The following is a 14,984-nucleotide window of genomic DNA, read 5'->3' as shown; positions in this document are numbered from 1 at the left end:
TGATATTACTTCCTGTTTTAATAGTGTCAGGTGATCTTGTTTCATTGGACGCTGTTTGGGGGGGATGTTTGGTGGGGTAGCTGTGAGTTCTAGGCAATAACCATGTTGGATAATTTGTCTTACCCACTTGTCTGATGTGATGTTTTCCCAGACAGGTAGGAACTGTGATAGGCGTCCCCCTACCGGTGTTATATGGTCTGGGGGAAGCTCTATGAAGTCACTGTTTTGGGGTTGGAGAGTTGCGGTTGTTGTTGTTTCCGCGACCTCTACCCTTGTTGTTGTTACCCCTGTATCCACCTCTAGAATTACCTCTGGGTGATGTAGGTGTAAAAGAGGCTTGCTGTTGGTTTGTGCCTGTACTTTTGGATCCTCCTCTATAGGTGGATCTACGAAAGGAACCTCTTTGTGTCGGCTGTTGCAATGCTCCCATTGATTTAGCCGTTTCTGTATCCTTTTTCATCTTTTCTAGGGCCTCATCTGTCCCTGTGCCGAAAAGTGTTTTCCCATCAAAAGGTTGGTTCAGTAACGATGTTTGTACCTCTTGTTTGAACCCTGATACTCTGAGCCATGCATGTCTCCTTAACATGATGCTTGTGTTTGTCGACCTTGCCGCAGTTTCTGCCGCGTCTAGGGCGCACTTTATTGAAGTGTTAGTAATTAACTTCCCTTCTTGTATAAGTTGATCTGCTTTCTTTTGATGTTCTTTAGGGAGATGTTTGATGAGTGTTTCTAACTCATCATAATGCGCTCTGTCATACCTTGCAAGTAGTGCTTGCGTATTAGCTATGCGCCAACTGTTTGCCGCTTGAGATGCTACTCTCTTGCCAGAGGCATCTATTAGTTTGGACTCTTTGTCAGGAGGTGGAGCTTCTCCTGTAGATAAAGAGTTTGCTCTCTTGCGAGCGTTTGTGACCACTAGTGAGTCTAGAGGAATTTGTCCCTTAATGTATATTGGGTCTTTTGGAGCTGCCCTATATTTTTTATCAATTCTTGGGTTCAATACCCTAGCCCTCACTGGGTCTTTGAATATCTCTGATGTATGACTGAGAAGGCCCTTTAGCATTGGTAGCGTTCCTGATGTTCTTTGTGCAGTAGGTAGTGTTTCTAATAAGAAGTCCTGTACTAGAGGTTCTGTATGTAGGTCTACCTTATGAAATGTTGCTGCTCTAGTAATGAGTTGTGCAAACCCAGTATTGTCATCAGGAGGTGAAGGTTTTGAGGGATATGACTCAAGGTCGGTATCATTACCTGATCCCACATTATACTCTTCCCATGGGTCTGCCTCCTCTGGGATTGTGTCCTCATCATCCCCAGGGTGTCCCCCCTCCCCTGTGTCACTCTCTCCATCTGTTGTAGGTGTAGATGGACGTGTGGGAGGGATATCTGGCCTATTGTGAGGAAGAGGTGAAGATGGTGTGTGAGGTTTGGGAGAAGAGGGAGGAGTTGTATTCGTCCCCATTGTTCTCTTCTTTGGATGAGCCTTGTCGTCCAAATGTTCATGTTTCCTCTTTTTAGGTAGTTCTGTGGCTACCTTGCCAGTCTTTGGGTCAATAAACAAAGTCTTTTGTTTAGGATCCGTTCCGTGTTCCTGTGTCGGTACCGCAGTTTTTGGTTCCGAAAGGTGTTTTTTCTTTGAACTGTCCATTTGTATTTTCGGTGCCGAAGTTTTGTTCGGATCCGACTTCTTCGGTATCGAAGATGTCCCCGGTGTCGGGGGTGTTTTCGGCGCCGAAGCGTGCTTCGGTGTCGACATGGACTGCTTCGACTTCGAGCTTTCCTTGACCTGGTGCTTCGGTGTCGATGTGGTCGGTTTATCGGAACCGGAACCACTATGATGTGGGACCGAGTGTTTCGGTTTCTGTTTCGTTGCCGGGCTCGAAGGCGGGGCGTTGGAAACTTTTTTCGGTTGTCTGACCGGGCTCGAGGGCGGGGTCGACACCGTGCGGGGTCTGTTTTTCGGTAAAGGGACGTCGTCACTCACGGTTTGTTGGACGTCGATTTCCTCGACGTCGGACTCGTCCGCTTCTGACCCCGCCTCGTCGGCCTCTTCTTCTTCCTCTTCTGGGTGCTGGTCCTCGAACAGCTCCGGGATTGCTTGTGACTGCATTCTCGATACCTCGTGTCTTCGGGCTCGACGGTTTCTAATCGTCGATTTTGACGAGAACGCTGCACAGGCCTCACAGTCCCTGGATTCGTGTTCAGGGGACAAGCAGAGGTTGCACACCTCGTGTAGGTCCTTGTGTGGGAACTTAGCACCACACGTTGGACATTTTTTGAATGGAGTCCTTTCCATGGACCCCGGGCTGGACTACGTCGAGTTTCTCGTAGTCGTCGTCCTTCGAACCGCGTCGGTATGGAGTGAAGTCGCGTTCGATAACGATACCGTCGATTTGGAAAGGAATACGCGCCGGTTATAACCTTCTTTGTTGAAGTCGGTCCGGAGCGCTTCGATCCTCATCCGAACCCGATGGCGGAAAAAAACAATCTAAGGATGGAGCCGATGCCCATGCGCACTAACACCGAGAGGAGGAGTCACCTATGACGACAAAGACTTCTCCAGAAGAAAAACAAAGTGCAATCATCCGAGCCCAACACCAGATGGCGATCTATTCATAAATGTACCATCTGCAGCCCATATGCCTCGAACATATGGTTATCACAAAGCACAGCATCAACTCCAATATTTATGAAAGCATTTGTAAGTACCAGACACTGGTTCAAATGTTATTAGAAGGGCTGCTTTACTTTGGAGCCCTGTGATGCCATTTTCACTGATATCTATAGCCACAGAAATTATGGCAGTTCAAAAACAAAGTCTTGCAATGTCTACTGCTCACTGGGAAAGTGAGCGGCAGACACTTCAGATTCTTTGATTCCTTCAGATGCGCCTCTACTTTAGGGATCTATTTTCAGGCAGGAGCGGCTTCTCTGTTGGAGAGTAGGAGCGCTGCCCCACTTAAGTTACCCCCAAAGATACCAAATAAAATGGTAATCCATTACCATTTTGTTTTTCATTCGAGCGTCCTGAACTGAGTGTCAGGACGAGGGTGGGGCAGCTGCTGAAAGACCACAGCAGGGAGGAGGGTGGACTGTTTTTGCACTTCTCAACATGTGCATGACCCTTTGGCCGGCCATCTTGCTAAGGCCAACCAGACATGTGAGCTTTGAAACCTCTAACGCAGCTGTCCAAAGACAGCTGGGTTAAAGTAAGTGCAGTCCTCCAGGGCGCTGGGGAGCGCCCAGTGAGGGTGCTCCGTCCAGTTAGGGTGCTGCTCTCGCAGCATGAGAGCTGTGCCAGAATTGGTGCCCGCACTGCAGCATCCGGTTCAGAAAAGGTCCGGAGCGGAAGACGTTGGTTCAGGTAATTTAAAAATATATATATTAAGCACACAACTTCACCCCAACCCCATCCCCTGTAGATACCAACAGCCACTGTCTTCAGAAATGACAGACTGTGATTATTCCCCCAGCAAGGCATCCCTTCATCATGTAGGCGGAAACTGACTCTCGTTAAAAATGTGAGCACTTTCCTGTAAGTCATTCCTTAAGGAAACCTCACCTATTTCTGTCTTCCACATTACTTAAAAGTCTCCTAAACAAAATATGGAACCCACTAAAAACGCCATGCTGCTTTCTGTTCTCCGATAACTTGGCCTCAATGAACTGTAGTGTCATATATCTAAATACCAAACAGGGTCCTGGAAACCGTAAATAAGAAACAGGACTAAGAAAACCATTTATCTCAAGCTGGCACTATTACTTCATTGTGATCCCTTTCCTCCTGACTCGCGATATTCACTCAAATTTCGTTTGACAGTGCAGCAATGAAGGGTTTCTGAGCATTAATGCCAAAAGACATGCAAGTTGAAGACTTGACAACATGTGATGAAGTTAGGGGCCCAGAGCACATGCACTGGGGTCTAGTTAGCAGGGTTCCAGTGTAAGAGTCTAAAAACCAACAGCATCAGTTAAAAAGAAATGGGGGTGATCAAGCAAAAAGTGGCATTTTCTTACAAGATGCATGAAGAGTGCTTTGTGTGAAGTTTGTCATATTTTTCATTTTTGTCATAGCATTGGGAACTTTCCCTATTTCCGAACATACTGGTGATGAAAAGCAAAACTGCGCATGGAAATGTCGGTTTTCTCAAATCGTAAAGAAGATACAGTGGAACACTGAGGTGCATTAGAAGACCTCTCTGTGGAGGCTGGATACGAAAATCACTGATGCCACTAAGGAAAACCTAAGTAGTACTTAGTCTTCCTTTCGATCAAGTCTCAGCACCATCGGAATGGGTCCTGGTCTGCTGCTTGTGCTGCGTAGTCAATCAAAGTCGAACCCTGCTCCATACACAGGCATAATCATGTGCAGTTAGTTCAAATAATGTACAGTTAGTTCAAAACATAATAGGTGTGTGGGAGCATGGATCAATTTTACATTCGGGAATTTGCATTTTACTCCTTTGCAATGTCTGCTCAACATAGTTACATTGTTCTGCACTGACTTGGGTCACATTTTCCTTCTGCGCAAGTAAAACAAGAGACAGGACACGTATTTCACGCGACTGCACTTACCACCAGCCCTGCTGGTCATTGATGGTGCAGGTAGATGAGAAAAAATGTATAGTAGGAAATACTTGGCTCATGTTTACTTGCGCCCTCTCAGCTGTGAGGCACTTTGTACTATTCCATCACACGTGCAGGGAGATGAAGTCAGCAGTCTGATTGCGGCGCTCTGCATGTGAGTCTAAAAGCAACCGCTGTCAGCCCACCGCAGGACCACCTGCCAGACCAGGAATTAACTCCTAATGAGTCGCACCGCAGATTTGGTGGTCCTACAGCGGACGGCGCGTTGCCGCTCCCGCTGTAGGATCGCCAAAGTCATAATATGGCCTCTAGTCTTCTTTTGGGTTTTTAGCCTGACAGGTCCAAGATACCCTGAGCAGTAGAAATGTGCCTTCACATGAATCTTTACATCAGCCAGTCCACTGTGGCCCACCGGGAAGCTACTGCCCTGTCACATCCCTCAAACTAATTACTTATCATATAGATTGAAAGCAATTGTATAGCTGATTGGTCTCGTTTACCTCATTTCCATTCACCCCTTTTGAGACTCTGCTCCTCCTCTCCCTCCCTTGGATCTTCTCTTCTCCCCTTTTTCCATGCTTTGTTACACATGTTGCTTGCATAACGATCCGCTGTGTTATGAAGATAGTGTTCTGATACCATTTTGATGATGATGGAAAAATAAGAATAAATAAAAATTGTAATACTGAACGTTTCCTTGTTTCTCGCTGGTGTGGAGTCTGAAACTTTTTAGTTTTGGTGGATTTAGATGATGGATACGCTATTCTTGACCCTGTTAATTCCCAGATTGTGATCACGGCCTATGACTTTATGAATTCCTCTCTGACTTTGGAACATTCTTTTTGTCCCGTCAATGAATGCCACAGAATGCAGTTTCATGTACCCGAGGTTTCGATGAAGTTATACTTTTTCCCTTTAGATTGACTGAAAATATATATAAAGAAATGTAAGAGACAACGCCCAGCTGTGTTATACGCCTAGCATGAAGGCTACTGTTCTAAAAGGTTTTCACATAAGGTGATATCAGGTCAGAGATCTGACAGGCCAGAGAAGGTCAAACATCATGCCACAGGCCAGAGCATATGTTCAGAAGCACTAAGTGGCAGCTCTAATTGACTGGCAATGTAAGTGTTTCTTATTTAGCTTTATACATTTATTATATGTGGGCTCCATTAAGACTGTTAAGATAATTTTTTTTTTAATATATATTTTTTAGAGCTTTATATAGCGCGAACTAGACCCGAGACATCGGGTATCAGAGTGCTTTACATGAGAACTGATTTCGTTGCAGAAGGACACATTCATATTCATTTTTGTTAGGCACGGCTATCTTAAAGTATGACGAGATATTCCGCCCACTAAAGTAATTAGGTAGGATTCATGTTTTTGTTATGATTATTATTCCCCCGTTTTCCTGCCTTTATTGTTTCCTTTTACAGGGTCCCTCTTCTTGTTTGTTGTGAGCTTCGCAGCATTGTCAAACATTCTGCAAGATCTACATCCCGTGGTCAAAGGTGTAACAATATTACAATATAGGTTATGACATGACAATTACATACCTGAGACAACCATTCTTGACACACTCTTTTGGTTTCTTGAAACATTACTTATGTGACAGGATACATTCTGGTTTACATTTCTGTTCACAAGTATGGCACTTTTGACGTTGAAGAGCCCGTTAACATCTTTTTCTACATTCGAGAAACGTGAAGAAAGCACTTTCCCATTATCTCCTTTCCATAAGACTTCGGGTTGAGGATACCACCCATCGGACCTGCACTCAACTTGCATCTCACCACCACGAAGGACGTCAACTTGAAGGACGGGATCACTTTCTGACCCTGCATTAAATAAGAATAATCATCATGAAATTCAACATGCTGGAGTGCTTAAGAAAAAGGATCTGGTGAAGTTAATAAAAGCAGATTTAATTTAATAACACATATTGTGAGAGACAGAGAGAGAGAGACAGAGACAGGTAGAGCGAGAGAGAGAGAGAGAGAGAGAGAGAGAGAGAGAGAGAGAGAGAGAGAGAGAGAGAGAGAGAGAGAGAGAGAGAGAGAGAGAGAGAGAGAGAGAGAGAGAGACTGTTTATAGAACAATGGTCCTGTGTGACTCTTTCCCCCATTTCGGAGACTGCTGTATAGATCTCAGCGGTAATACAAGATAGCTTATATTCATATTCACATCGTAGAATCATGTAGGTAAAGAACATGAAACTGGCTCGTGGTGACAATAGTGCATAGGATGCAGTGTATGAAGGGGCACAGAGTGACTATATAAAAGTACAAACCACAAGTGAAAACAACAGTTCCTTATTACAATCCATAGTCTTTCCATCAGTCTAAATGGATCTAGTTGCCGTCTTTCCTTCTACACAATCTGAGACTATAGACAAAGGGATCTTCTTGTCCACGGTTCAAGCCTAAAAGACATTTTGTTACAGGGTCTCACCAGGAGAAGTCGTCTGAATATTGTAATTGCCACACCACTAGGTTTCATTAACCTCAAGGGTTCACTCAAGAGTTCAAACTGTGGAATGTTCAATCAAGGGCGAGTATAGGTCAAATCCAACTACTTTGCGTGGTTTGCCAGTTGCACCGTTCAGCCAGGTACTTCAAATTAGGACTCGCTCTAGTAACAAGGCCAGGACAAGCATTCACTCGATACCGATGCGTCTCGTAGAACGATCCGCTTAGAACGATGTAAAGATGAAGGGTTTGCAATAAAGTAGCAGTTGTGTTTACTTGTTCATAGCCACTTTGTGCACTTTCACACACTGTATTATCTGCACTATTGTCACAAGTACACAATAGTGCTGTAAGGTCAGTTAATATCAAGATAGCAGGATGGTTTTCATCAGAACTCTCTCGTCACATGTGTTAAAAAGTCTCAATTCTGGCCTAAACTGTAATTGCTGGTCACGCAGAAAGGATATGTTTCGGCTATATTGCAGCAGCTTTCTGGCCACCTGACTTTCTAGTAGCTTTGCTTCAACCAGAAGGTTGGAGATCAGTCAAATGCTGAACAGGTTCTTTGCTTTGGATAGAGATTTTTTGAAAGGAAGGAGCGATGAGCCATTTTTAGGTCGAGGACCTAAAGGCTGCGCTTGCGCAGTCTGGGGTCGGAGAATTAATGCTTCTTAGTATTGCTGTAGAACCCGCCTCCCTGCCCTGTCTCTCCTCCATTGGCTGGCTTCCTAAACGGAGGCCAGCCATTGGAGGAGAGAGCCGTCACTCCGATTTAGCCCCGTCTCTTTCGGATTCGGGGGCGTAAGTTTTGCTGTTCTTTAGCTCGTGACGTCGTCCGTCACTCAGGACAGCAAAACACGCCCCCGAATCCGAATTTTTTCGGAGCTTTGGGCCGCCATTTATTTTTTATCGTCTGCCGGTGAGGATCGTCATTTCTCGTTTGTTCTAGCGCTTTCCGTTCATCGCGGCTGCCCACATCGCACTTGTGCCAATTCTCGTGCCACCCCGCCTTGCAGCGCAAGAAGAGAGGGAGAGAGGAGCCGGCGCCCGTGCCTGACGGTGTGCGGGGCCGGCTGGGACAAAGAAGAGCCTTGTGGGCTCCATTTCCGCTTCCCCCAGGCGGGAGGAAGCTGTTCTCCAGCTCGCGGGCAGCGCTGCGCAGCTCCGGTCTCAGGAGCGGACCAGGCCAGAGATCAGCACCAGCGGGGGTTCTCCTGTGTAAAAAGAGCCCCGCTCCCTGCCTGCACCTTACCTGGCGCGTGACGGACCGGGCTGAGCAGGAGACCTCTGTCAGCCCCACACCGGGAAGAGTGGTGCATCCAAACTCTGCAACTCACCCTGAGGAGCGCCGTCCATCTGCACTCTGCCCCACCCCCCGCTCTTCCTCCAGTGACCGAGCTCATCAGGGGCTCTGTGCACCCCCCGTCTGCGCGCCCCCTCATCAGACACGAGCGGTGCCCATCAGCCCCTGCACCCATCCTCCCCGGCTGATGTTCGAGGAAACTAACTGCTAACAGGACCCCTCTTCTTTCAAGCGTTTCCACCCCTGTCATCTCTACTTAAGACCCCTTCTCATTCCACTCTCCTTCTATCCTGAGGGGCTTCGGTCCCTCTCACTCCCCACCCTCTAATGTCTCTCTTTCCCCCTGCTGGTGTCTCCGGCCCTGGAGCTGCCCCCGGCCCTGAGGTAAGAGTTTGTTGAGGGGTACGGGGGTGGCATCTGTCAGTGATGTTGACCGGGGCACTTGACCGGGGGAGCGTAGGCTGCAGGGAGTGACGTGATGGGTTGTGTGTGCATGTGTGTGGGGAGGGATGCATGTGTGTGTGTAAGGAGGGATGCATGGTGTCCCTGGCGAGCTGGCATGTTTTTGTTGCTGCATCCGAGGCTGTCTCTTCAGTGAGGGCCCACTCTTGCTCTCAGGGTCGAACATTGCCGGTTATTGCTGGGGGCTGCCCCCCCTCCCCCTGTCTTTGAGAGTGCTGTATCTCAGTCAAGGACACCCCTGACTGCTGAGGGGCCGTTGGTGCCACATTTCTTAACAAACTGATCTCCCTTTCTGCTGCGTAGAAAGGTACCCTTCTGTTTCCACGCTGTATTACAACTAATTCATTTAACTAAATCAGGGATGGCGAGGCATTGTCTGTTGGGTGTGCTTGTAAGGTAATGAGAGTAACTTATTACGTAGCGTATTGTTTGTAACGTCTGCAGCTGGTATCAAGTGTCCTTTGTGTAGAGTGGAAGAAAGCCCCACTGTGGAATAAAAGCTGTCATGTTTTTGCACCTGTAATGGGAAGCCTTTTGTGTTGTCATTGCTGTGTCGTTCAAAGGTCTGTTCAAGCTCACCTGCTACATACAGGCAGGGCGAAGGCATTACAGATGAAAGCTGATCTCGCCACCTCTTCATCAGGAGTCACATCAGCGGGAAGTGGTGAGGCCTCTGTCCTGCTTCATCAGTAACAGAATGGAAAGAGTCATGTAAATGCTGACCTCAGGGCTGGATGGTCCCACAGGAAGCGTCCTGGTGGCAGCTGTTTCTGAAAGGCCAACTGAGCCAGTCACCTATAACTGTACATATCGATAGAGTAGAACAATCTATTTCTAAAATGTCCATGTATTGTAGCTGAAGATAGTGAGCATCTGTGATGTGCATGTGCATTTTTAAAAACAAAGGGCCATTGTGGTCATATATGCAACCGTGCACATACGGGATAGGTCTCCACGTAGGGCTATTACTGACTTAATGATTATGTAAGTTGCAGTACTGCAGAAGATTTGTCTTGATGTAATTAATTCATAATATATACCAATAATTAAATGAACTAATTCACGGAGCCCATGCACATTCAGTGTGACCTTGGCATGCGTTTCAGCCTGTGGAATCCGGTTACGGTAGCCTTCGCCATGACAGAAGCACCTCTAATCTTTGAAGGTAGTTTGAATGTACACCTGGTACATACATGTACATTTGCACATGTGGAACTGCTACTGCTTTTTAATTAAGAATTCACAAAATACCTCCAGAACTATGCATAGGAAATTGTAACTGTCTCAGCTTTTCTTCGAATATTGGGTGAATCAAAGAAAAAGTGTATAAACCTACTCCAGATGCAGGCATTTAGGTACATTGTAGAGTTCAGAAACTCTTTGTGTATTGAGCCCAATCGCACCAGACCACCATGTCTCAGGTCAATGAGAAAATACCAAAACAATCAAGAAAGAGAGACCAGATTTCAAAAGCACTATACAACTCCATTAAAAATGGTACCATAAAATAGACGATCTGAGATGGAACAACCTGAGACCTGCGCTTTAAACTGCCAATCACAAGTTTCAATCCCAATATAACGCAGTTGGTTATGATGGTTGCTACAGAAGATTGTGTGTCAACAGAAGGTTTTGGGTTCTAATAATAGTAAGATAGCTTTGTGGGTTAATGCACCTACTGCCGAGGTCTATGCTGGTCACAGGTATGATTAGTGACAATTTGGTTTCGTCCTTCTGAAGTTAAAATGGGTACTATTGGTTTGGGTGATGTTAGCAGTTCTAATAATCCCGACAAACAAGTTAAATTTCCTAATATAGATTCTAATCTATGGTCCTACAACAACAGGTCAGATCAGAGTAATTCAACGGATTTCTTTTTTGAGTTTGGTAAATAGTTTTTGCCTTTTTTTTTAATTGATGAGTCTTGCAAGAGCTCTTCTGGAGAGACATAAGACTGCTTTCGTTGCTTAGCGACAGACCGAACTGCTATAATCGAGACTCATGTACTAGGGCATTTAAGCATTTTCTAACTGCCTTAACTTTAGGTCCTCTCCCTCTGAACACCCGAATTATTCATGATGTACGACGAACTATATACCTTGACATTTTTGATAATATAAACAGGCATATTAGTTGTCTTAGACAAAACCTCGTATCTGGTATTGCAGTCGTGGTGTAATTAGGGCCTTCGCAGAAATATATTTTTGACAGTAGAACGTGATGCAATCCTTTTTTTGTAGTTTGGGGTCACCCGTTCAAAATGCCCGCTTATTGTCTTCATTCCTCAAATGCTGAGGTGGCAAAAGCAAGAAACCTAATATGCACATTCTGACTATCCCCAAACAATTTATAGCACACTAAACTTAACCTGAAAATTGCAAGATGCGATATTTATTCTTATGACATCGTTCACTAAATTCCAAGAAATGGAAGAAGGGATGTACAGAGGCTTCAATTGAAAGAGGTTTAACAAAAAAATGCTTTAGTGAGTATTGGAGTATTTCATAAAGAGAAAAAAAAAGCTTTTTAAATGAGAAGATATGTAACTCATTATTGAATAACCTTCAAAGGATGTTAAAAGCTCAGAACGCACCAACCCATCCATATGGGCCCTGGATATCCCGAGAGGAAAATAACCTTTTTATTTTATAATAAAATGGAAGAAAATTGTGGTGTCTTTGGAATGCCATTTTTTGCTTGCTCCTTGAAGCTCTCTGGTATTTTTGATCCGGTGTCGCCCCTCTCTGCTTTTGACAGCATGTTAAAAGTCGAGTCGAGTGGTTGTTTTGGTGAACTGTGATCCGGATTTCAGCACTTCATATCCCAGTCCGGGCCTCTGTTTGCCCTTAAAGCCCCATTAACTAGCTTGGGCCTTGCCTGTTCGCTGTGGTGCCCTGGTCCTTCCTCACCTCCTGTTTGGGGTTTTGGGAATGTGTTTGGAGGAGATCACTTTACAAAAAGGCGCTGCAGCCTCTGAGGGATCCCTCTAACCCAAGGCCTGCTCCCAAGTGACAGCAGGCTCTCTCGATAGAGACAGGCCAAAGCGGGCTCTCCAACTCCCAGGGGTGCTCCCCTCCCGCTGTCCGTGTCTTTTTCCCGCCCACTCCCGCTGATGAGGTCGCCGCTCTCGTTTCTCTTGTGCCTGGAGAGTTTGGTGGTGTATCAGGAAACTGTTGCCTTTTATGCCAGGTCCATGATGGGCAGTGGAACGAGAGCTAATGAGCCTGGGATAGATTGTTCTCGTTTCTCCTGACAACTTATGTGTGCTGATCAGCGGCATGAGAGTTAAGTGCCGGTCTTGGGGTGGGAGGTATTTGTAGCATGTTTGTTTGTTGCTTATTGTTAGCATGCATTCCACATCACTCTCAAACACACTACCTCACAACTTTACTCTCTCTCTATCTCACTAGCTCACTCTCTCTCTATCTCACTACCTCACTCTATCTATTTCGATCTCACTATCTCACTCTCACTACCTCACTATATCACGACTCACTCCTTCAAAAATTCACTACATCACTCTCTCACTAACTCACTCTCTATCTCACTACCTCACAACTTCACTCTCTCTCTAACTCACTACCTCACTCTATCTCACTACCTCACTCTCTCTCTTTCTATCTCTCTAAGTCACTTTCACTCTCTCTTTCACTACCTCACTCTCTCTCTCTCTCACTACCTCACAAACTCACTCACTGTTTCTATCTCACTACCTCAGAACATCCCTCTCCCTCACTACCTCACTCGTTCACTACCTCACTCTCTGTCTTTCACTACCTCACTCTCTATCTACCTCTCTCTCACTACATAACTCTCTCTACCTCACTACTCCACTCTATCTATCTCACTACCTCACTATCTCACAACTTCTCTCTCTCAAAACATCACTACCTCACTCTCTCACTACCTCACTCTCTAGCTCACAACTTCACTTTCTCTCGCTCTCTAACTCACTACCTCAATCACTCTCTATCTCACTACCTCACTCTTTCTATCTCACTAACTCACTTTCACTACCTCTCTCTCTATCTCACATCACAACACCACTCTATGCGTATATCTCACTACCTCACAACATCCCTCTCCCTCACTACCTCACTCTTTCACTACCTCACTCTCTATCCCACTACCTCACTCTCTATCTACCCCACTCTCTCTCACTACCTCACTCTCTCTCTATTTCAATACCTCACTCTCTCTCTCTATCTCACTACCTCACTCTCTCTCTGCTAATGCAATAGGTATCACATATGCAAAAAAATTGTAATTCCAATAGAAATGACAATGCCATTTATTTAGGGATACAAAAAAGATTAAAAAAATAATGAGCAATACCAATAGCTCTACCTATAATATTGCCGAGACCATTGCATTGTAAATGCTTGTTATTTTAACTGTCAAAGGATCTCATGGTGATGAAGTGAACATTTTAGATATCAGCAGGAGTATGGCTAGTGGTTAATTTGTGCCAGTTAGGGCCCTACCTGCACTTATTCTAAGGCAACAGGACTCATTTGTTCCTTCCCCTGGGCAGCAGTATCACTGGTCTGCAAGCCTGTTGAAAATATCTTTGAGCAGTGAGCCTCCTGTCTGTCCTTACAGGCCTGCCCAGGCATTAACAGTGTACTCTGGGTGATGTCACGTCATTGTGTGTGTCGACTTGTCCCACAAATCTGATGAGCCTTTGCAAATGGGCAAGGCACAATCTGGATGCGGCTGGGGAAAAGTAACATGGCACACATGGGTTGTACAGGATTCTGGGGTAATAAATCAAGACACGGGCAAACTATGGCAGAGCGGAGCTGCTAAGGAGGGAATCAAAGTGTATGCAGATCAAAGCAGTCCATAGGAAGATGTTTGTTTTATGGTTGTTCTTTACCAAGGACTGCTTCCGCATATTAAGGTACGCCGACTGTGCTTGCATCTTGGTTTTTGCCATATCAGTTTTGTATATAACTCCAGTGAGTATCTTGCCTGTCTGTAACTAGTCCTGTAAACCGAAATACGCCTGCCTATACATGCTGTTGCAGTGAATGGAAATATTAGAAATATCGCTTGAGTGTTCAAGCTTATAAATGTGTTACTTCACGGGGAATTTTGGGTCACATGAACCCAGAATTAATAGTTCAGATAATTATAACCCAGCCCCTAAGCATCTAGGTAAATGTTTGGGGAATTAGATCAAAAATTGGTTCTCAGTACCATACAACGTTCAGGATACTTTTCTTTAATATGACCCTTAGAATAATCCTTTAGAAAGCAAAGGGAATTGGCAAGGGAAAATCAGAGGTCCATGTAACAAGGCCATGGGTGCAGCAACATTGTACAGCGATTGACTACCACAGGACAGCACTTCTCAGGTACAAAACAATGTGTCATAAATTGCATTGCACAAGAAGGTAACCAATACATTGTGTAGCATCCTCCCCAGCTTGAGTACTAGCCAATGGCTATGCCACACATTGAGCATAATATTACACGTCTTTATTTGTCTGCGTGTAACTGCAAACTCAACATTTTAAAACAAGCTTTGATTGCATTCAGCTCAGACACTTTCGTCATAGCTCTAAGGAGTCCATTAGGAGCCAAAAGGGTTTACTCATAAAACTCAAAAGACACTAGCTCTAAAAAAGTTAAAATAAGGCAATTCGTTTTTCACTTGGGAGGTTTCCCGGTGCAAAAATAACAATGGGAATGATTCCTTAGCCTATATGTTTGCATCATCATTATCATAATAAATAAACGTATCAGATGCTATAACTATTGCACAGTTAAGGGCTTCCAGGAAATAGGCAAATTCTTGAATTACTGATACACTTCAAATCTTAAATCAAGGTTTTTTTGCAGGTTTGAGCCCTGTGTTCCAGAAACAATGTACACTCAGGGCCTAGCCTTGGAATTTTGCCAATTAATTGTAAATAAAGACATTTTGGCATGAAAAAGAGTAATGGTAAGTTTCTAGAAACATTCAGGGCAAGGCCAGATTATAAAATGGGGTTTAAAATGTGGAACTTTAATTGAGCAGCAATGACCAACTTGGCAAACTGATGACGTGTCAGGACTCAAAAAGGAAGTACATACTGAGGGTTAGATTAAACAGCTCACAAAGTTAAGGCCCGCTCAAAGCCAACGGACAACCTGGAAGAACTGAAAAGCATGGAAGG

General features: G+C 45.0%; 1 protein-coding gene across 3 annotated transcripts in view; it reads right to left on the bottom strand.

Moving 5' to 3' along the window:
* Positions 1–14,984, bottom strand: part of LOC144755777 (butyrophilin subfamily 1 member A1-like) — a 369,747-nt gene that overhangs the window by 174,849 nt on the left and 179,914 nt on the right. For all 3 annotated transcript variants that reach the window (XM_078645007.1, XM_078645008.1, XM_078645009.1), the window contains one exon: positions 6,144–6,425. In XM_078645007.1, coding sequence (XP_078501133.1) covers positions 6,144–6,425 — 282 coding nt within the window. The remainder of the gene's footprint in view (positions 1–6,143; positions 6,426–14,984) is intronic.

This window comes from Lissotriton helveticus, chromosome 5_1 (assembly GCF_964261635.1).
Source record: "Lissotriton helveticus chromosome 5_1, aLisHel1.1, whole genome shotgun sequence".
NCBI lineage: Eukaryota > Metazoa > Chordata > Amphibia > Caudata > Salamandridae > Lissotriton > Lissotriton helveticus.
This window is presented reverse-complemented; position numbering and strand designations above follow the sequence as displayed.